The sequence below is a fragment of the Salvelinus fontinalis genome, chromosome 26, assembly GCF_029448725.1.
Source record: "Salvelinus fontinalis isolate EN_2023a chromosome 26, ASM2944872v1, whole genome shotgun sequence".
NCBI classification, from domain to species: domain Eukaryota; kingdom Metazoa; phylum Chordata; class Actinopteri; order Salmoniformes; family Salmonidae; genus Salvelinus; species Salvelinus fontinalis.
In genome coordinates, this window is record NC_074690.1 from 21,696,398 (window position 1) to 21,718,458 (window position 22,061).

At 43.9% G+C, this 22,061-nt stretch overlaps 1 protein-coding gene across 1 annotated transcript in view; it reads left to right on the top strand.

Annotated features, from left to right (window-relative positions):
* Positions 1–224: 224 nt before the first annotated feature.
* The window catches only part of LOC129823922 (phospholipid phosphatase-related protein type 5-like), a 44,047-nt gene continuing 22,210 nt past the window's right edge, over positions 225–22,061 (top strand). Inside the window, exons 1-3 of the mRNA XM_055883040.1 lie at positions 225–810; positions 14,407–14,539; positions 20,576–20,826. Of these exons, the coding sequence (XP_055739015.1) occupies positions 607–810; positions 14,407–14,539; positions 20,576–20,826 (588 nt within the window). The 5' untranslated portion in view covers positions 225–606. The remainder of the gene's footprint in view (positions 811–14,406; positions 14,540–20,575; positions 20,827–22,061) is intronic.

The window sequence follows — 22,061 nt, forward strand, 5'->3', positions numbered from 1 at the left end:
CACACACACACACACAGAGACACGCTTGTAAATTACCTAGAGCATATCATAGCCTATTAACACCTGAAGAGCATGAGTCATTGGTGAGGATGTGGCTTCTACTGACCTGTATACTTTTTTGACATGAATAAAACATCAAACTGATGTCAAATAATATGATTTTTTTTTGAGAATTGTGTTAGTGACCCTTAGCCTAGTATTAGTGTTTGGGACTACAATAAACGCAATATTTGCTCATCGTTGGCCCGCGCTGTCCTTTATCATCGCTCGAGGCGGGTGGAGGGCTGCACGCCACGCATATCTCTCGCGCCACCGAGTCCATTCCATTCCACGCGTGCATTTTCTACCCCCCTCCCCTCACTTTTTCGCGGAGCTATTGAGTGGTGTCATGACTGAAAGCTCGCCTGTTCACCCAACACAATGTTTTATGGATTATCTTCCCTTGTAGCAACGAGAGATAGATGTGGAAGGAACGCGGAGCGAGACGGAGCACTGCCCGGGTTACAGCAGTAGCCTAAAAACCGGGCGACTGGGGGGTTCCATTCAACCGGGCTTTTCTAATGCCCGTCGATTTCGTGGGGCTCGGTTCGCTTCACTTCTGTGATCATGCTTTACTTCCAGCTGGTGATCATGGCAGGGACTGTCATGTTGGCTTACTACTTTGAGTACACCGACACTTTCAACGTGCACGTCCAAGGGTTTTTCTGCTATGACAATGCATACACGAAGCCCTACCTTGGACCCGAGGCGTCCAGCGCTGTTCCTCCTGCCATACTCTATGCAGTGGTCTGCGGAGTGCCGTCGCTTCTGGTGAGTTTTGGGAAATGGACAAATGTATGGATAAGTAAGGCATAAGTTAATGGACACACCGATTGTATAGAGATGAACAACACAAATGTCATACTTTAGGTTACAGCAGTCGCACAGCTATCCCCTTGGAAAGAGGCACTCTAACCTCAATGAGGCTACCTGGTGAATTTTTGTTGTTGTTGCTACGTTGGTAAAGAATCGATGGAGATTGGTTGTGCCAGCCATATATTATTGATAAGCCATTCAATATTTCCCCTTGCTCTTACACATCTGATACTGTGGAGCAGTCACTACTGCACCCCTTTGACAGTCCCCATGGATGTATTCAGGTGTTTCATAATTTTGTAATTAATAAATAGATGTCTTTCTTCAAGCTGCTGATGCCTGACAGGAATGGTGAACTCACCATACAGCCAACTAGAACCACGAGGTATAATGACACTTTTAACATAGTCTTACAGGTGCTCTATTCTACTTGTATGGGTTTAGGCTTAAACAACAGCTAGATAGATGCATTGGGTTACAAGAAAACATAACAATTTGTGATTATTAATGGAATTATTTTCCATTATGGGTACTTCCATTTGCCAAACCTATTTAGTTTATTTGTGCAAAACAAAGCCAGAACCTGTCAGTGAATTGTTATAAATTCTTCTCTCTTCTCAGCTGTCAAGGTATGGTCCGTGTGTCGAGATGTCCTCATCTTTATTGGTCCTCAGAGGTTGTTAGTCTACAGTGATGTTACAGCAAAATGCATTCATTCAAATGTATTCATTCATTGTAGTCCTGCTGCCATTTTTAACTTCTGCCATTGGAAATCATTAACAGTAAGAACACGCCTCAGGCTGCAACATGTTTCTCAAGGAGTCTGTGAGGGTGGGTGTATCTGTATGCTTGTGTGTCCTCCTAGACTAAACAGCCTACACTCTTAGAAAAAAAGGTTCCAAAAGGGTTCCTCGACTGTCTCCATAGGAGAACCCTTTTGGGTTCCATGTAGAATCCTCTTTGGGAATTGTTCTACATTGAACCCAAAAGGGTTCTACCTGGAACCAAAAAGGTTCTACTTGGAAACAAAAAGTGTTCTTCAAACGGTTCTCCTATGGGGACAGCCAAAGAACCCTTTTTAGGTTCTAGATGGCACCCTTTTTTCTAAGAGTGTATAATAAAAACGTAGTAACAGAACTCTGAATTTATGATCGACTGAGTCAGGGCAGGCCTCATCTCCCCCATCCCAAACTGATTAAGTAACCGCTGCTATCCAACCAACATACCAAAGGCGTATGTTTGAGGACCCTTGAGTTGGGTACGGAAATCCTTGGCTCTGTCAGTTCCTGGCCTGTACAGGGATGAATTCCATTTTATCATTAGATGGGGTAAATATCTTACACAGTCCAACCCCCAAATCCTGGGAAGATTAGAATCAGAAACTTCCACTGAAGTCTCTCACCGGCTCAGCCTTGCCCTAGAGTTCCCTGGACCTCCCTTATGGCCCTATATAATGTTGAGGGGGAATTTGTGATGAGCGAGATATTGACGGACCCAGCTATCAATAAAAGAGTAGCAGCAGAAGCATCACCATCGAGACACATGCACGCCCGCACGCACGCCCGCACGCACGCACGCACACACACACACACACACACACACATACACACACACACACAAACACAAGACAATTCAAACACTGACTTCTCAAGCTAAATCAAAGGAGATGGCACAGTTTTCCACTGTGCTGTCTCTAAATCAAATCAAAGTTTATTTGCCACATGCACAGGATACAGCAGGTGTAAACAGTACAGTGAAATGCTTACTTGCAAGCTCTTCCTCAGCAATGCAGTATTCCTTGTGGAATTGACAAGAGAGCAGGAACAGACTGGCACCCAGGCTGGGATGAATTACCTTTATACAGTATCTATGTTGTCAAGATTAGGGATGTTGCGGTGACCGTATTACCGCCAAACCGGCGGTCACCAGTCATGACCATTTAGTCACGGTAATTAGGCTTCTCCAAGCTCTGATGCTGCTGCTGGTCATTAGTAGCCTACTAAACTTTCTAACTGCCTGGTAATCAGCACTCTATTGTCCCTCTAATCACTCTGACATCAATGCAAATGTAATCAGAAATCTAAACAAACACTTTATGAGAGCCCATGAGCTCATGTTGCGCAACATTTCTATAGGCTATGCAGTTGCGTGAGAAAACAGAGTGATGGCCTCTACTAAAAAGAGAAGGATCCCATCAGCTTTCTATAGGCTAGGCTTATCATATTTATTTCTCAACTTTCCTAATATTAAGCAAATTGATTCTATTTACAACAGGAGTATAGCCTACCTGGCTGACATGAAAAGGAACCACGTGAAAAGCATCCTCCATCCGCTATTTAAGTGCATAGATGACATGTATTTTTCCCCACTGCCCCTGTTTCGAGACAGGTGCATCATAATGCTCCATTCTAAATCAAAACAAATTTCACACATATTATTTTGTATATGTAAAGACAAGATTAAATCAAGAATAGTCTGATGGGTGACAATATTAGCCTATCACTTGTGAATTATATATTATCACTTGTGATTGATGCCCAGCATAAGAAACAATGCCTTTTTTGCGACTTTTTCTAATCATAGTTGCACCCCTCATGTAGCCTAGCCCATACGCCTATATGTTTTGATACGGTTTGTATCACAACTAAAGTAGCCAAATAACTTCTTAAAATGAAGCACATTAATCCGCTTTACAATGGGTGTAGATCCTAACTGGCATACATAAGCAGTGCGTGAGTTTCAAGTTTGGGAAAGATAATTTTCACCATAAAAATGCACCTTTATAATAAATGCATTACATGCATAATTGCATTTGCATTCATTTTTGATAATGGTATTTTCTGCTAATTGAACATTCGTGCTGATAGCCTACTACCAGGTGCGCATTGCTGCGCTTATAATGTGAAGAAAAAGCCTAATAGTCGGTCAACATTTTAAGCTAAACGTTCTCATCTGTTGCGTCAGCCACATTGCGTAAAAAATCTAACGCACCCCACAACTGTCCCAGACTATGTTTGGAATATTTATTTCTCGCACAGAATAGAATAGGTAGGCTTTTGTACTATGGGGGATAGTAGATTGGCATAGGCTAGTGCTTTTGCTGTTCGTTATGTCTACTCATCTTCTTGGCTGACGAAAAGTAAATGTGGACAGTTATTCCAATAATGTCAATATGTACCTTGGAATTGGATAAGGACACACGTAGTTGCATCCCCGATAAAGTAGGCACTATTTTTCAGATGTTGCCCTACCGGAGTTACACAGTATTGTAGCTCATGAAATGCACATCCATGAGGTACTTGCTATGGGCGTCAATGCTATTAGCTTCACGACTGACATATGGACCTGTGATGTCAGCCCCATGAGCATACTGAGTCTGACAGCACAGTGGGTCGATTTCGTACTGAGGAAAGCCGTATTGCATGCTTAAGAATGTACTGGTTCTCATACCGCTGCTACCATTTCAATGGCATTTGAGAACATGTTTGAAACTTGGAAACATGAACACACTCCTAGCTCCATTCGAACAACTGACTCGAGAAATAATCTCATCATCTGCGTCTGCAGCAGACGTGATAGCCTCTGTCATGGCATTGAAACACCTGCTCAACAAAACTGCCGACACAGACCGTGGGGTTAATTTGGATAAGTAGACTTAATCTAGTAGACTTAATTTAATAAGTCTACTAGAGGCTGTGAACAAGCGATTCGGTGGCATTCTCTCTGAGCCTCTTTACTGTGTCGCCACCATGCTTGAGGCTAGGTACAAGGACCGCTACTTCGATGCCGACAAGAAACAGGGTTTACGTGAAACGTTACAGTGCGCACCGAGGAAGAGAGGCCACGGACAGACAGAGCTGAAACTTCACTGCTTGACATGTATGATGAAATCCTGGTTGAGAATGAAACAACTGAACAAATAAACAACGAAACATCACAGCAAGTAAGTGAAAGAAATAGGTTTTGATTATGTTTTACTGGTAATGGGGACATACGTAAATGTCAACAAAATAACTTTTTGGTCAGTGTGTGTGTGCGTGTACGTGTGTGTGCGTGTGTGTGTGTTTCAACTATTTAACTGTACTAGAAGGCCTAAAAGGCCGCGAAACATTTTTATATTGGGTATCGGTATCGGGTTTTTTGACAAGGAAAATATCGGTATCGGCCAAAAATGTCATATTGTTGCATCCCTAGTTTGTAGAACAACTAAAGTTACATTAATACCTCTAAATTAAGCATATAGGAATACCTATTTCTTTATTAACTGCTCAACACAGAATAGTCGCATGTGCACACTCCCTCATTGTTTGGAGAAAATATTATTTCTATTTTATTCAGCTTTGTTCAATTCTATTCTTCATACTATAAAATAATGCCACGGAATTCTAAGCAAATCTTGTCCGCTAAAGATTTGCTAAATGAACTAGTGTAGCCCACAGCCATTTGGCATTGTCACGTTGTTCGTAATAATGGTGGTCGGACCAAGGCGCAGAGTGAATGTAGAGTTCCACATATTTATTAAAGAGTAAAGTGAAACTTTAGCAAAGACAAAACAAATAAAGAATAAACGAACCGTGACGACAATGAAGTGCTAACAGGCAACTAAACATAAACAATATCACATAACCCACAGGTGGAAAAATGCAACTTAAGTATGGTCCCAATTAGAGACAACGATTACCAGCTGCCTCTAATTGGGAATCATACACAAACCCCAACATAGAAAATGAAACCTAGACCCCCACATAGAAAGAATAAACTAGACTAAAACCCCTAGTCACGCACTGACCTACTCTACCATAGAAAATACTGGCTTTCTATGGTCAGGACGTGACAGGCATAGCCAGATCAGGACCTAACATAACGACAACTCAGAGTATGCTATTCTGTTCTTCTGAAATAGACTACATTTTCTTCATATCATGCTTCTTTAGACCTGTCTAAAATAAGTAATGGATTTATTGTAAAGGTGTAGGCTATATGACATGGATTTATTAGACTTTTTAAAATGTAGATGTTCCAAAGGTCTGTATCAGTGGCTTGTTGGAAGCCAGGAGATGCTAAATGTGTTTATGTTAATTAATGGTCAATTACCCTGAGACTGACAGTTATTCGCTTGACAATCACCGGCTGATGAAATTTCGTGACCGCCACAGCCCTAGTCAAGACTTCTATTTTTGACAACACATGTTACTAATGTGTACATTACTAACTTGATGCAGGAAAATTCTCAGCAACAAAAGATTAATCAAATTAACATTTTACTGCACTGGGCTGTATCAGGGTCACCCAGATTGTTTCTTGGTAGTCTTAAACAAATCTACTTTGAAACGGAAGTATACACCTCACATACGTACATGCTATTCGCTTAAACAAAAGAAGAACATTGTACCAAGTTAGATATACAGTGGAAATGTATTACATTTTGAGTTTGCAACCCAATATTACACTTAATATATATCACAGAAGACTGAAATAGAACAAAAGCGTTAGACTTTTTTATTTATAAGAAATGTTTAGTAATGAAGAAATTCTGAAAAATATTAATAACATTCCACCCATGAGGCTACTAGTGGGCGATTTGGTCATTTGAATGCAGGAAAGGTCTACAATCATACATATATATATAGCCTCAAAACATGGTTAAAACTATCATTTTGATACCATGGAGGGTCAGTCCTTGCATCCATAGCTCGGTCAATGAATTTGAGAGGGGTTACATCTCTCCAGCCCCATCCCTCAGCTTTATACCGAAACAGGAACGAGGAGAACACTTTGTTGTTGTTTCAGCTGATGATCGCCACTTTTAGATTAATTAACATCAGGAAAGGTCAGCTCATAAACAGTTATGTTTATGTTATGTATGAAAACTGTATACAGTTTCTATAGCTGTGTGTTACTATGTTTAGTAGCATCAAGTATCCTGATAGGTACCACTACCCAACTACCCAACTCCACAACCAATGTATTAGTTGAATCCACTGCTGCCAATGTTGGACTAGTAACCGAAAGGTTGCAAGATCGAATCCCCGAGCTGACAAGGTAAAAAGCTGTCGTTCTGCCCCTGAACAAGGCAGTTAACCCACTGTTCCTAGGCCGTCATTGAAAATAAGAATTTGTTCTTAAACTGACTTGCCTAGTTAAATAAAGGTAAAATAAAAAATACAAATAAATAACAATAGTGATAGGACTAGGAACTACACAGGGCTCACCTAACCATTGTAATGGTCATTATTGATCAGTGATTTGACATCCTTATCCATCATCCACAATGTGAAATAGTCAATGCCTGCAATTTAATTATTGTCATGAGCTAGGTTTCCATCCAATTGGTGACAGATTTTCATGCAAATATTCAAAAATCTGCATAAAAACATTTCCCCACCAGAGATGTTTCCATCAAATTGACTTGTTGTGGATAAAAATACAAAAGTTAAATTGGTTTCTGCCGCATTTTCAACTCTACCGATGATTTTGTGACAAATTGTTGCGTTAAATAGCAAATGTGCACACACTGGTCTTGGTACGTGTGCTCCGTGTGCTCTAGCCAACAGCTTGCAGACACAGTGAGGATAGGCTAGCCTACATGATGAGATTATTATAGACAAGAGCAAGATTATTTTTATTTGTCAAATGGCAGCCAAGCATCACTCATCATGTCACCAGAATAAGACCCTTGAGATTTATTGGAAAGGCGCATCAAGCTCATCACTGTGCACTTTCACCACCCTGTGATGTCCATCATAACTTATTTCATCTGTAGCATAATAAACTGCATGCTTTCCCCAAGTCGTAGTGGGAAGACCACACAACATGTCATCGCGTGACTCCAACTTTACTACGATATAATGGTTATTATATCAGTATTTGCGCATAAAGGCATTTCCACTGCCATTTCTCGCATTATACATTTTACAGACACAAAAACATTCCACCTTGTCCAGCGTATTTTGTTTTGTCAACATTTGGAAACTTAACTGACAAAGGCCTGTCGTGACATTTTTTTATCCAACATGTACTTAACTCGCATAAAAATGTTGGATGGAAACTTTATTTTCATACCATGACATACATTGCCTTAATGTTCATCGGAAAGGACACATTAGCTCTATACATTGTGCACTGCTATTGACATTGCCTTAACCAGGAACTCATTCTCTCTCCATGTCCATTAGAGTAAGTCTACATTGATTTTAAACCGCCCATATAAAACACACGAACACACCCATGCATTCACACACACGTGCAGACACAATCATTTGGACACACTTTTTACGCCCCTTGGTTGTTGGACAACAACGGACTTTTTTCTTCTGATGGATGATTTCATTAAAACCGGAACTATGTGACCTGTCATGAGTAGTACAGTCGCCACACGTTTAGCGAACTTGCTTTTTCCTTCAGCTTTACTTATATCTTTTAAATCACTTCTGCCCCCTGCGATTGGATGTCAGGATGCTTAATGATAACACTGTTTGAGATCTAGGCCCCTTATTAATCCATAGTGCTGTTTTGTGAGATGTTCCACTCAACGCTTGGCTTTAAATGAGATCATGAATAATTTGATTCCAGGAGGTAGACTCTGTGTGATTTTCACAAGTGAGTTTAGGGGGAGTTTCTCTCTCTAATTTCAAAACTGTTAAAGAGTGAGTTTAGGGAGAGTTTCTCTCTCTAATCTCAAAATTGTTAAAGAGTGAGTTTAGGGAGAGTTTCTCTCTCTCTAATCTCAAAACTGTTAAAGAGTGAGTTTGGGTCATTGGTAGTCACAGAATTTATTTTATTAAGTGGATATGTTTATTTGTGATTCGTGGAATGGATCAGCTATCTTTCTCCATAATTCTCCAAGCCATTAGATATTTATTTATTACTATATTCATTAATTTAAAAAAAATCTTAGCAGTTGTATGCAGATTTGTCTTTCAGGCTTTCATGTCCCTGTTCTGCTGCTTTGTTCAGTTCTTCAATGTCTTCACAAGTTACAAAATATACTGGTTAAGTAATACAGCAGTTGAGGATATTCCAAAATGGAAAGTTGTCCAACATGTCCTCTGTGCAGTATCATGCTAGCACATCATTTTCAGATGTAGCCTAGCTCTGAATGTCCAGTCCAGCTCCCATTGACCACTAGCCGCACAGTTTGAGTAACCTCTAACTAATAATCACCTCATTTCAATTTCATTTGATCAAAGTTTAAAGTCATCTATGACGTACATGCAGAACCCTGCTGATCCCTTTTCAATTGGATGAGATAGATGATGAGATCACCCAATCAAATGTGTATTTGTGACCGACCGCCTCAATTCGGTCTTATGTAGCAAAATTTGAAATTACTTTACTTTTATCCAATGTAAAAAAAACAAAGTAAAGACTCAGAGTTACGAAATGGTATATCCTACACTACAGTTGAGGAACAATGGGAATGTAACGGTGTTCCTCCTCCTCTTCAACCGAAGAGGAGGAGTAGTGATTCGACCAAGGCGCAGCGGGTTGTGAATACATAATGATTTATTTACAAGACGAACTAAACACACGAAGAACACTTGATATATTACAAAACAACAAAACGATGTAGACAGACCTGGACGACGAACTTACATGAAACACGAAGAAATCACGAACAGGAAAAATGACTACACAAAATGACGAACGCACGAAACAGTCCCGTATGGTGTAACATAGACACAGACACAGGAGACAACCACCCACAACAAACAGTGTGAAAACACCTACCTAATAATGACTCTCAATTAGAGGAAACGCCAAACACCTGCCTCTAATTGAGAGCCATACCAGGCAACCCTAAACAAACATAGAAACAGAAAACATAGACTGCCCACCCAAACTCACGTCCTGACCAACTAACACATACAAAACTAACAGAAACAGGTCAGGAACGTGACAGGGAAAGTAATTCTGCTTTGAAACTTGTAACCCCGCTTGAATGTTTTGGAACACCTACTGGAGAGCTTTTCTTTGTCTAAACCCATTCAGCATCATTCACAGCCTCTTAAGCTTTAGCCCCACCCATCTCTTTATGGATTCACATGCGAGGCCATGTGGCAAACACACTATATCAAATAAGTTTGTCACATGCACAGGATACAGAAGGTGTATTTATTGTTGTTGTTTTATTTAACCTTTATTTAACTAGGCAAATCAGTTAAGAACAAATTATTATTTACAATGACAGCCTAGGAACAGTGGGTTAACAGCCTTGTTCAGGGGCAGAACGACAGATTTTTACCTTGTCAGCTCGGGGATTCAATCTAGCAACCTTTTGGTTACTGGTCCAACACTCTAACCACTAGGCTGCCTGCCGCCCCAAAACGGTACAGTGAAGTGGTTACTTGCATAGTAGCAATATCAAAAACAGAAATATTTTATAATTATTAGATGACACTTACCTGACACACTTGTCTAAATTGATGGGTAACTTGAAGGAAATGTCACCCCCCAGCCACATCTAGCTAAGTGGATGGGTCACTATTGTCTAGATATGTACACATGTTCATAAAATCAAATAGATAGCCGTAATCACCCCCAGACACACTTGGCTATTTTGATGGATTATGTAATAATCTGGCCGAAGTGAAGTCTTTTGTTTAGACATGTAGCTAGCTAGCTAAACAATTAACCCGGCATAATCCCAACTCATACTACTACCAATACAAACATTGTCATAGCTGTAATATGAATCTTCAGGTAGCTAAAGCTAATAAACTAGGTTCAATGTTAGCTAGCTAACATTAGGCTATAACTAGCAATGCAAATGGGTTTCTGATTCTAATAATATTACTGGATCATACACATAACGTTAGCTAGCGAGCCAGCAAGCTAACGTTTGCTAGATAACTAACAGTACACTTGAACTTGCAATAAAAACAACTTTTTGACAAAATTAGAAACGTATATCTGAAAATGTAGCTAGAATCTTACCTGTATACATGGATGAACGCTTCACAATTTAACTCCATTTTGTTTGTAGCTACATCTTGTTTGGCCAGCGTTGTGTCAAGTCACTCCGGTTCAAACTGACACTTGTGATGGGCAGAAAGTAGCCCATCACTTCTTTCAACTGATCTGTTGATAGCACCTGCTAAATTCAGGGCATCAATGTTGTTGAGAAAAGTAACACATTTTTAGTGGCACCCCTCTTCACGATGGAGAGAAACATTTAAGTTTTAAAGTACATTTACTGCAAATCTACACATTTTGGGGTGTAGAGAATGTGTTATTGTTTTAAAACAAGTTTTCATGCCATGTGGTGGAGAGAAATCTTTGCAGTTTAAAGCAATTCTACACATTATGTCATGACTTATGTCATGTTAATATAATATCTGAGTGAGAGTGACTAATAAAATCAATGGCGGGGCCCTGGAGGTCTGGGCCCCTGGGCACGTGCCCTGCGTGCTCTGCCGTTATTTGGCCAAGAATAAAATAATTGCCTGCTGTAGTCCTTGTAAAGCGGCCAGAGGAAGAGTCCCACTCATCAGGGTAATACTGTTTGACATTTATGGGCCAAAGATGGCATGATTGCTATTATTAGTGAGCAGTGAGTAAGGCTCGGGCTCGATCTTGTTCACAGTATAGGACCAGGGAATAGGGGATGGGTTTGCAGTGAGACGTGAATACACTGCACAGGGTTTAGGCCCCTGTGCTCTGTGAAGAGAAATGGGGAGCATATTAGAGTTTAATTAATGGCTATTAATAACTTCCTTTATGAACAATCGTTTATATGTTTTTTTATTGAAAAGACTGGTGATTTGTCATGAAGCAGATTGACCAACACTTGTCTTATTTACAGTAGGTTTCTAAAGCCTAAATAATGATTGCTCGACAGCATTAAAAGAAAAGTGGGAATAGATTAAATGGATGGTTTGTTCAGGGAAAGCAAGTCTTAGGCTACTGGGCACATCATGTCCAAAGGCTTGATTCAAGTAGGCTGACCATCACATTCAATGGTTTCCTTCATATCATTTTTTTATCAGCTGATATTAGTCATCACCATGTTTTGAACTGCTTCTCAATGGATTGGGGGCTTGGACTATTTGATAGAGATTTATTTTTCACATTGTCTGTCTGTCTGTCTGTCTGTCTGTCTGTCTCTCTCTCTCTCTCTCTCTCTCTCTCTCTCTCTCTCTCTCTCTCTCTCTCTCTCTCTCTCTCTCACTCTCTGAGCCAGTCAGGTGTTTGTTTGTAATTAGCACAACAGGAAGTGAGCTGGTGAGTCCACAGTGTTCTATATCTGTCACTGAGTGTCTGTTGTGCGGCGCACATGAGGTGATGAAGTTACACCTGTATGCAATTCACTACTTAATGTTTGCCATCAGATATCTTATGACTTTCTGCCAGAAGTCAAAGAGCTCTGGATGAGTTCTGTACAGTTGCCATTTTTTCCCTGTGCTTCCTACTAGAGTTTTTTTCCTCCTCTGTTCTTGTCACCTCTGCTCCGTGTATACATGCTGCTCTTCCTTCAGAAAACATGCATCACAACTTTGTTCATTTGCACAATTTATTTTGTTTACTTTTACTTATAAATGTCCACACTCACTGAAAATGACATTCAGTAGCTACTAGAAATGCTTGTATAACTTTATGAGATGGATTTGCCTCTCTTTGCAATTAGTTTAAGTTCGGTTTCACTCGTTAGCATTTATGTGATTTCACTATTAGTTTGTGCAAATTTTATGAGCATTCTGGTTATAGAGGCCCAATGGGCTTTACTTGCGTTTTTAGTGCCCCCTTGTGTGCTATACCGGTAATACCGTAAATCCCAGGATGAGAAAAGGATGGTATGACGATATGAAAATCTGGATACCGCCCAATCCTAGAAACAACGTTGATTCAACCAGTGGGTCTTTCTCGTTCTCTCCCACCTTCTCTCACTGGAATGTGAGGGCCAGCTGCAAAGAGTGCCAGTAGTAGAGAGAGAGAGATGGTCCCACTGATTTCTCATTGTAACGTCAGCTGCACTCATGCCTACTGTGCTGTACTTCGAAGACACCCTGGTTCGAGTGGATAGCTGTGTCACATTTTGTGGTCGAGTTTACAAGTTCGACCAGCCACTCCATGTGATTTTTCACACTGTTACAAGACCAGAGACATGGGCGATAATGGAGCGGAAATCTGTTCGCACAAGGTCACACTGTCACAAGGAGAAACAGGGTGGCTAGAGAGAAGAATGCACAAAAATAATAGTGATTTGTTTGTGCTCCACAGCAGGCCTACCTATGAGAAGTGCCTAATGTTATGTTATGCATTGGGCTGAAGTGCTGATGGGTTAAAATATATATCTGATACATATTTGATCAAAGAGATAATGTTGCATTTATTAATAAGTAGATGTATTGAAGATGACAGATCAGAATGGAAGAGTAAAGGTAGCTGAAGTCACTTCTTTGAAGACAGGAATGCTCAAACAGTTTTATGCACAATTGATTTCATGAACTTGCCAAACCAAACACTTGTCAAACATTTACCTATAGAAAAGTTATAGAACAAGACTATATAATTAAAAGTGACACAGTTAGGATGGCACACTCAAAATCATCAGACAGAAAATAAATAATGAAAAGTAATCTGGCTTCCTTCCAGATGGAAACAAAGGAAGTTATTACTGGATTTCTGTCTGTTTTTTTTTGTGTTTCAGAACTGTGCCATTATGACTTGTAAAATGAATGTTAACAACTTACAAAGTCCTGAACATCTAAGTATTTAGAAGACATAGGCCCAGTTGGCATACTTTTCTGCTGTGATTTCATCATGATTCTCTTTTTGATTGTTCCATACTCAATAGGTCTGGTAAGGATAGTGTCTAGGGACACTAGGGGGAAAGAAGAACAGAACCCAGTTTTGACTAAGAGATGTGCTGTTACAGAAGATTATGAACATGTCTGCTCTCTCTGCTGCATTATGAATGGTCCAACTGGTCTAGACTGCAGCTTTACTGTTCCACACTCTTAAAGCTGATGGCTTAAGTCACAAACCTATCATGATTGCCAACCACCGGTGTCACACACAATGGTTTAACGTTCTACCACCACAAAATGTTTAGTTCTCTGTTTCAGGAAATGATTGCACACATTATACTAGGCATCTGCACAGTTCCTTGTGTCTTTTTCTGAAGGCTCTTATCACTGTTTCAACCCATTGACCTCTGGCGATTGAGCTAAACGGGCCAATCAAGGCCAACAGCTGTAGTGGAACACTGGCATTACAGCTGAACTGAATCAGAGCCCAAATCAACTCCATTGTTCATTGGTGCAGTATTCTTCCGCCTTAGGTTTATATACTGGACTCTATTCTTGGTTGCAGCGAGACAACAAGAATAGGTCTTAATTTGTGCCCTCAAGGGAATATTTGGTTCAAGTGGTACAAAGGCATCGCTATATCAGAGAAATGTCCCGAAAATCAGCTGCATTTGTTAGCATAACGGACCATGATTTCAATGAATGGCATTTTCTGCAAAAAAAGGTCACAATATTCAGATCCTGTTATCAGTGATTAGAGTCTATCTCTTTCTCTCTCTCTCTCTCTCTCTCTGTATGTTAGATCACAGCGATAGAGTCGTTGTTGTTTCTGCTCCAGTATGTGTCAGAGGACCTGGACAATCGGGAGAAGATCATTGTCATGGGAGACTGCTGTTACCTCAACCCTCTGGTGCGCAGGACCTTCCGCTTCCTGGGTACGTATTTTGGCAGTAACCTACCTCCATACCATTTGCCGAATGCTTACTGTCCCCATGTAAAATGGCTTCCCTAACTCATGATGTGGTAGCACGTACCTTGGGCGCAATATCATTTCAAAGGTCTGCACTTCAAATTCAACAACGATTGTTGGTATAAGTGGTGAACAGGAAAGGTCTGACTCAAAATAAGATGATAATTGATGCTTATCTATATTTAATGCTGCTAGTAAAATGCAATGTAGAAACATCTTCTAAGCTATCATCAGTGTCAACAAAGTTGAACCTATCCTATGTCTGGCTGCAGTCAACACTAAAGATGAATGGAATGTTTGTCTTTGCCGTGGGCTTGCTTGAAGCAATGCTCTGGGGTGTTTACCCTTGCTGTATGAAAATAAAATTACCAAATGCTCTAGAAATGGCATGGAGCGGAATTGATTGGATAAAATAATTTTGAGTAGCTGTACTATGGACTAGGACTGTCGCCGACAGCCAGTCGACAACCAGTCGATTGTTTGAAATGTTTCAACTTATTTTCCCATATGTAGACAGACAGTGTTTGAATAAAATCAACTACCAATGCACTGAGCTTGTCTGATGCTTTAAGCATACAGTTTGATTAAATAATTAAGACACAAAAATGACTCAAGAAAGAGCCTGATGACAGCGAGTGCCTGTGTGACTGGCGCACGTTGTCTCTCTCTCCTCCCTACTGCAGTGAAAAGGCACCACAGCACAGTAAGTGTTTATTGCGTTATCCGTGCTGAAGCTGCAACATCATTACAGCCATTTAGTTTCTTACTTGTTTCTGACTGAAAAGTTCTGTTACTGAAATGCCTGGAGGTCAAGAAAAATGAGGTTATAGGAGCAAGCGTTGTGAATGTATTATGTGTGACAAACAGTTGCTGTTAGATTTGAATAATATATTTTTTTCAGACCATTTTTAACAGTGTAAACAACACTAAATAAATGTGTGAATCAGAGAGTCTGTTCTAACAAAAAAAAGAAATATATATATATGAAGCAGTCTAAAAACAGTTGCATGCATTCATTAATTGCGGTTTATTTATTGTTTAGGCTAATTATTCAAGGTCCTTTTGTTATTTAATTTTATAACTAAAATGCTTGATTGCATTTCAAAGCATGAATGTCTCGTATGCTGTGTGATGGCATGAACGAATTAATGATTGGTTGACTGATACAGTAGCTTATTTATTGAAATATAGGCGTAAGTAGGTTATGGTATTAAGACTTAACAGGCCTACAGCTCGATGGTGATTATACAAGGCTACTATACAAAACCTACTAATAACTACATTACTTATCATTATTATGATGATCATAATAATAATAGAAATAATAACAATAAGGAGGGTATAGGAGCTGCGTGCATAGACAGTAGGGGGCTGCCTGCATAGACAGTAGGGGGGCTGCGTGCATAGACAGTAGGGGGGCTGCGTGCATAGACAGTAGGGGGGCTGCGTGCATAGACAGTAGGGGGGCTGCGTGCATAGACAGTAGGAGGGCTGCGTGCATAGACAGTAGGGGGGCTGCGTGCATAGACAGTAGGAGGGCTGCGTGCATAGACAGTAGGGGGGCTGCCTGCATAGACAGTAAGGGGGCTGCCTGCATAGACAGTAGGGGGGCTGCCTGCATAGACAGTAGGGGGGCTGCCTGCATAGACAGTAGGGGGGCTGCCTGCATAGACAGTAGGGGGGCTGCCTGCATAGACAGTAGGGGGGCTGCCTGCATAGACAGTAGGGGGGCTGCCTGCATAGACAGTAGGGGGGCTGCCTGCATAGACAGTAGGGGGGCTGCGTGCATAGACAGTAGGGGGGCTGCGTGCATAGACAGTAGGGGGGCTGCGTGCATAGACAGTAGGGGGGCTGCCTGCATAGACAGTAGGGGGGCTGCCTGCATAGACAGTAGGGGGGCTGCCTGCATAGACAGTAGGGGGGCTGCTTGAATAGACAGTAGGGGGGCTGCCTGCATAGACAGTAGGGGGGCTGCCTGCATAGACAGTAGGGGGGCTGCGTGCATAGACAGTAGGGGGGCTGCCTGCATAGACAGTAGGGGGGCTGCCTGCATAGACAGTAGGGGGGCTGCCTGCATAGACAGTAGGGGGGCTGCGTGCATAGACAGTAGGGGGGCTGCGTGCATAGACAGTAGGGGGGGCTGCCTGCATAGACAGTGGGGGGGCTGCCTGCATAGACAGTAGGGGGGCTGCCTGCATAGACAGTAGGGGGGCTGCGTGCATAGACAGTAGGGGGGCTGCGTGCATAGACAGTAGGGGGGCTGCGTGCATAGACAGTAGGGGGGCTGCGTGCATAGACAGTAGGGAGGCTGCGTGCATAGACAGTAGGGGGGCTGCGTGCATAGACAGTAGGGGGGCTGCGTGCATAGACAGTAGGAGGGCTGCGTGCATAGACAGTAAGGGGGCTGCGTGCATAGACAGTAGGAGGGCTGCGTGCATAGACAGTAGGGGGGCTGCCTGCATAGACAGTAGGGGGGCTGCGTGCATAGACAGTAGGGGGGCTGCGTGCATAGACAGTAGGGGGGCTCCCTGCATAGACAGTAGGGGGGCTGCGTGCATAGACAGTAGGGGGGCTGCGTGCATAGACAGTAGGGGGGCTGCGTGCATAGACAGTAGGGGGGCTGCGTGCATAGACAGTAGGGGGGCTGCGTGCATAGACAGTAGGGGGGCTGCGTGCATAGACAGTAGGGGGGCTGCCTGCATAGACAGTAGGAGGGCTGCTTGCATAGACAGTAGGGGTGCTGCCTGCATAGACAGTAGGAGGGCTGCGTGCATAGACAGTAGGAGGGCTGCGTGCATAGACAGTAGGAGGGCTGCGTGCATAGACAGTAAGGGGGCTGCGTGCATAGACAGTAGGAGGGCTGCGTGCATAGACAGTAGGGGGGCTGCCTGCATAGACAGTAGGGGGGCTGCGTGCATAGACAGTAGGGGGGCTGCGTGCATAGACAGTAGGGGGGCTGCCTGCATAGACAGTAGGGGGGCTGCGTGCATAGACAGTAGGGGGGCTGCGTGCATAGACAGTAGGGGGGCTGCGTGCATAGACAGTAGGGGGGCTGCGTGCATAGACAGTAGGGGGGCTGCGTGCATAGACAGTAGGGGGGCTGCCTGCATAGACAGTAGGAGGGCTGCGTGCATAGACAGTAGGGGGGCTGCTTGCATAGACAGTAGGGGTGCTGCCTGCATAGACAGTAGGAGGGCTGCCTGCATAGACAGTAGGAGGGCTGCGTGCATAGACAGTAGGAGGGCTGCGTGCATAGACAGTAGGAGGGCTGCGTGCATAGACAGTAGGAGGGCTGCGTGCATAGACAGTAGGAGGGCTGCGTGCATAGACAGTAGGAGGGCTGCGTGCATAGACAGTAGGAGGGCTGCGTGCATAGACAGTAGGAGGGCTGCGTGCATAGACAGTCGGAGGGCTGCGTGCATAGACAGTCGGAGGGCTGCGTGCATAGACAGTCGGAGGGCTGCGTGCATAGACAGTCGGAGGGCTGCGTGCATAGACAGTCGGGGGCTGCGTGCATAGACAGTCGGGGGGCTGCGTGCATAGACAGTCGGGGGGCTGCGTGCATATACAGTAGGGGGGCTGCCTGCATAGACAGTAGGGGGGCTGCCTGCATAGACAGTAGGGGGGCTGCGTGCATAGACAGTATGGGGGCTGCGTGCATAGACAGTAGGGGGGCTGCGTGCATAGACAGTAGGAGGGCTGCCTGCATAGACAGTAGAGGGGCTGCCTGCATAGACAGTAGGGGGGCTGCCTGCATAGACAGTAGAGGGGCTGCCTGCATAGACAGTAGAGGGGCTGCCTGCATAGACAGTAGGGGGGCTGCCTGCATAGACAGTAGGGGGGCTGCCTGCATAGACAGTAGGGGGGCTGCCTGCATAGACAGTAGGAGGGCTGCGTGCATAGACAGTACGGGGGCTGCCTGCATAGACAGTACGGGGGCTGCCTGCATAGACAGTAGGGGGGCTGCCTGCATAGACAGTAGGGGGGCTGCCTGCATAGACAGTAGGGGGGCTGCCTGCATAGACAGTAGGGGGGCTGCCTGCATAGACAGTAGGGGGGCTGCCTGCATAGACAGTAGGGGGGCTGCCTGCATAGACAGTAGGAGGGCTGCGTGCATAGACAGTAGGGGGGCTGCCTGCATAGACAGTAGGGGGGCTGCCTGCATAGACAGTAGGGGGGCTGCGTGCATAGACAGTAGGGGGGCTGCCTGCATAGACAGTAGGGGGGCTGCCTGCATAGATAGTAGAGGGGCTGCCTGCATAGACAGTAGGGGGGCTGCCTGCATAGACAGTAGGGGGGCTGCCTGCATAGACAGTAGGGGGGCTGCCTGCATAGACAGTAGGGGGGCTGCCTGCATAGACAGTAGGGGGGCTGCCTGCATAGACAGTAGGGGGGCTGCCTGCATAGACAGTAGGAGGGCTGCCTGCATAGACAGTAGGGGGGCTGCCTGCATAGACAGTAGGGGGGCCGCCTGCATAGACAGTAGGGGGGCCGCCTGCATAGACAGTAGGGGGGCCGCGTGCATAGACAGTAGGGGGGCCGCGTGCATAGACAGTAGGGGGGCCGCGTGCATAGACAGTAGGAGGGCCGCGTGCATAGACAGTAGGAGGGCCGCGTGCATAGACAGTAGGAGGGCCGCGTGCATAGACAGTAGGAGGGCCGCGTGCATAGACAGTAGGAGGGCCGCGTGCATAGACAGTAGGGGGGCCGCGTGCATAAACAGTAGGGGGGCCGCGTGCATAGACAGTAGGGGGGCCGCGTGCATAGACAGTAGGGGGGCCGCCTGCATAGACAGTAGGAGGGCTGCGTGCATAGACAGTAGGAGGGCTGCGTGCATAGACAGTAGGAGGGCTGCGTGCATAGACAGTAGGAGGGCTGCGTGCATAGACAGTAGGGGGGCTGCGTGCATAGACAGTAGGGGGGCTGCGTGCATAGACAGTAGGGGGGCTGCGTGCATAGACAGTAGGGGGGCTGCGTGCATAGACTGAGACAGTCGCAAATCAGACAGGTATCTTGTGCACCATGCAACAACAAAAAAAGATTGCTACTACTCGACTTAATAAATCTCGGTCGACCAACAGCCTATCGGCCAAACAATCGTCCAGTCAACTAAGTGGAGTCAGCCCTAAAATGAACAGAGGTGTTATATTTGACCAGAGGATGCTGGTGGGAGGAGCTGTAGGAGGATGGGCTCGGACTCATTGTAATGGCTGGAATGTAATAATGGGAATTGAGTCAAACATGTGGATTCCATATGTTTGCTGTGTTTGTTACTGTTTTTATTCCATTCCTAATGAGCCCATCCTCATATAGCTCCTCCTATCAGCCTCCTCTGGTTTTTGCAGTGACTGTGAGACTCTGAGTATTTCCTCAGATAGACCATGTAGTCTTGGCCAGTGGCAGCTTATAGGACAGGAAGCACATTTCCAGTGTAACCCTCTGGCCTTAAGTGTGTCCAACCTGATTTTCTTGCAATGACAGGCTTAGAAGTAAATGTGTCAGACCTAGTAGTAAATGGAAACCCACTACCATCCTGTCTTGTTCTTACCACTCATTTAGAGATTTTAAAGATCTTTGGGTAGTTAAGTTAAATAGATTCTCAGCTCAATGACTAGTAGTTTGTCATCTCACTTTTGAGAATAATCATAAACTGCAGTCAAGCATTTAGCAATTGTTTGTTTATTTTATCTGGATTAGTGTTGCACCATCAACGCATCAAAGGACACATTCAAGGTGAAGGACTATAGTCTAGACAAGATAATTACATGGTGCTCATCAGTAGTCTGTGACTCATAAGACACAGTGGTTGATCACTCTGTCTCTTCACTTCCTCACCTCTGACCTTTGTTGATGTCCTCATCAATCTCCCTCTTTCTGCCCCTCCTTTCTCTCTGTCTCTCTCCCGCCTTTGTCTCTTTCTCTCACTGTCTCTACCCCCGTTCTTTCTCTCTCTCTCTCTCGCTCTCTCTCGCTTTCTCTATTTCTCCCCCCCCCTCTCCAGGTGTGTACGCTTTTGGCCTTTTCTCCACTGACATATTTGTGAACGCGGGCCAAGTGGTGACGGGGAACCTGTCCCCCCACTTCCTGACGGTGTGTAAGCCCAACTACACGGCCCTGGGCTGCGTGCAGACCGCCCGCTTCGTCAACCAACAGGGGGCGTGCACGGGCAACGAGGATGACATCATGCACGCCCGCAAATCCTTCCCCTCCAAAGAGGCGGCGCTCAGTGTCTATGCCGCACTCTACACAGCGGTAAATCAGGGATGCAATTTGGAGAAGTCACCGTTTTTGTTTGTTTGTTATTAGGGATGATGTATGATGGTATTATTACACCACAGTTTGCTATTATACCGTACATAGTGTGAAGTGGGGGATGTCATGCTAACTATACGTTTCTCACCCTGCAGACTACGCCAAATGTACTACTAAAGACAGTTTGTAGCCAATCTACACCGGCTCTCAATCTACACTGAGCACCGCATCCAGGACCTATATAATAGACGGTGTCAGAGGAAAGCCTATAAAATTGTCAGACACCAGTCACCCAAGTTATAGACTGTTTTCTCTGCTACCGCACGGCAAGCGGTCCTCAACAGCTTCTAACCCCAAGCCCAAGTCTAATGACTGCTGAACAATTCATAAAAATTGCCACCGGACAATTTACATTAGCCTCGTTATTGTTATTCTTATTGTGTTACTTTTTATTTTAGCCTACTTGGTAAATATTTTCTTTTTCTTAAACTGACTCTGCTGGTACCTCTTTAACATTTGAGAATAGAAAATATTCCCTGATTTGACCAAAGCGAGCTCATTGCTATGAAATTCTGAATGGATTTCAGAATGTTAATGTTTGCCTATTAATTTGATGTTTATGAGACTGAGAAGTTCCATTGGAAAGATGTTTGACTTGACTACTTTTTGAACAGCTAAATTATGTTCATTTAAAGGGAGATCTGAGTAGACCGTTGTGCAATATCTCTGTGGTGACTACCTGTTTAGTTCAGATTTAGAACCTAATTGTATACAGTTGTTATTTAGAAAGATAGGCCCATGGCTTTTCACCCCGGGCCTACATTGTACTGCTGCTATGCTATTGAATGAAAGGTTGGATGTAGGCTGTGCAGAATGCTCTGCTTGGATTCTGCTCTGCTCAGAATGCCCTGTTGATGTTTTGAGGGGTTGCTGCTGTTGTTGATGTCACTGGTATTGAGCGCTTTGATCAAATTAGTTCTTATTGAAGAGCTTCCTCTCTGAAGACGGTGGGAGAAGGGTGCTGCAAAATCAGCAGCATCACCACCCGGTCCTCTTCTGTGCTCCCTCATTTCCAAATTCAGCTCAAGTGGCGAGTTCTCTAAGATTTGGATGTTTCTCTCCTAGAAATGGATTGTATGTGAAGTCTGAGGGTAGAGGCTAGACACATCAGTTTGGTGGGCATGCTTTTCAGAAACGATAACAGTTAATGATAATGGAACCTTGGAGGTTAGTGG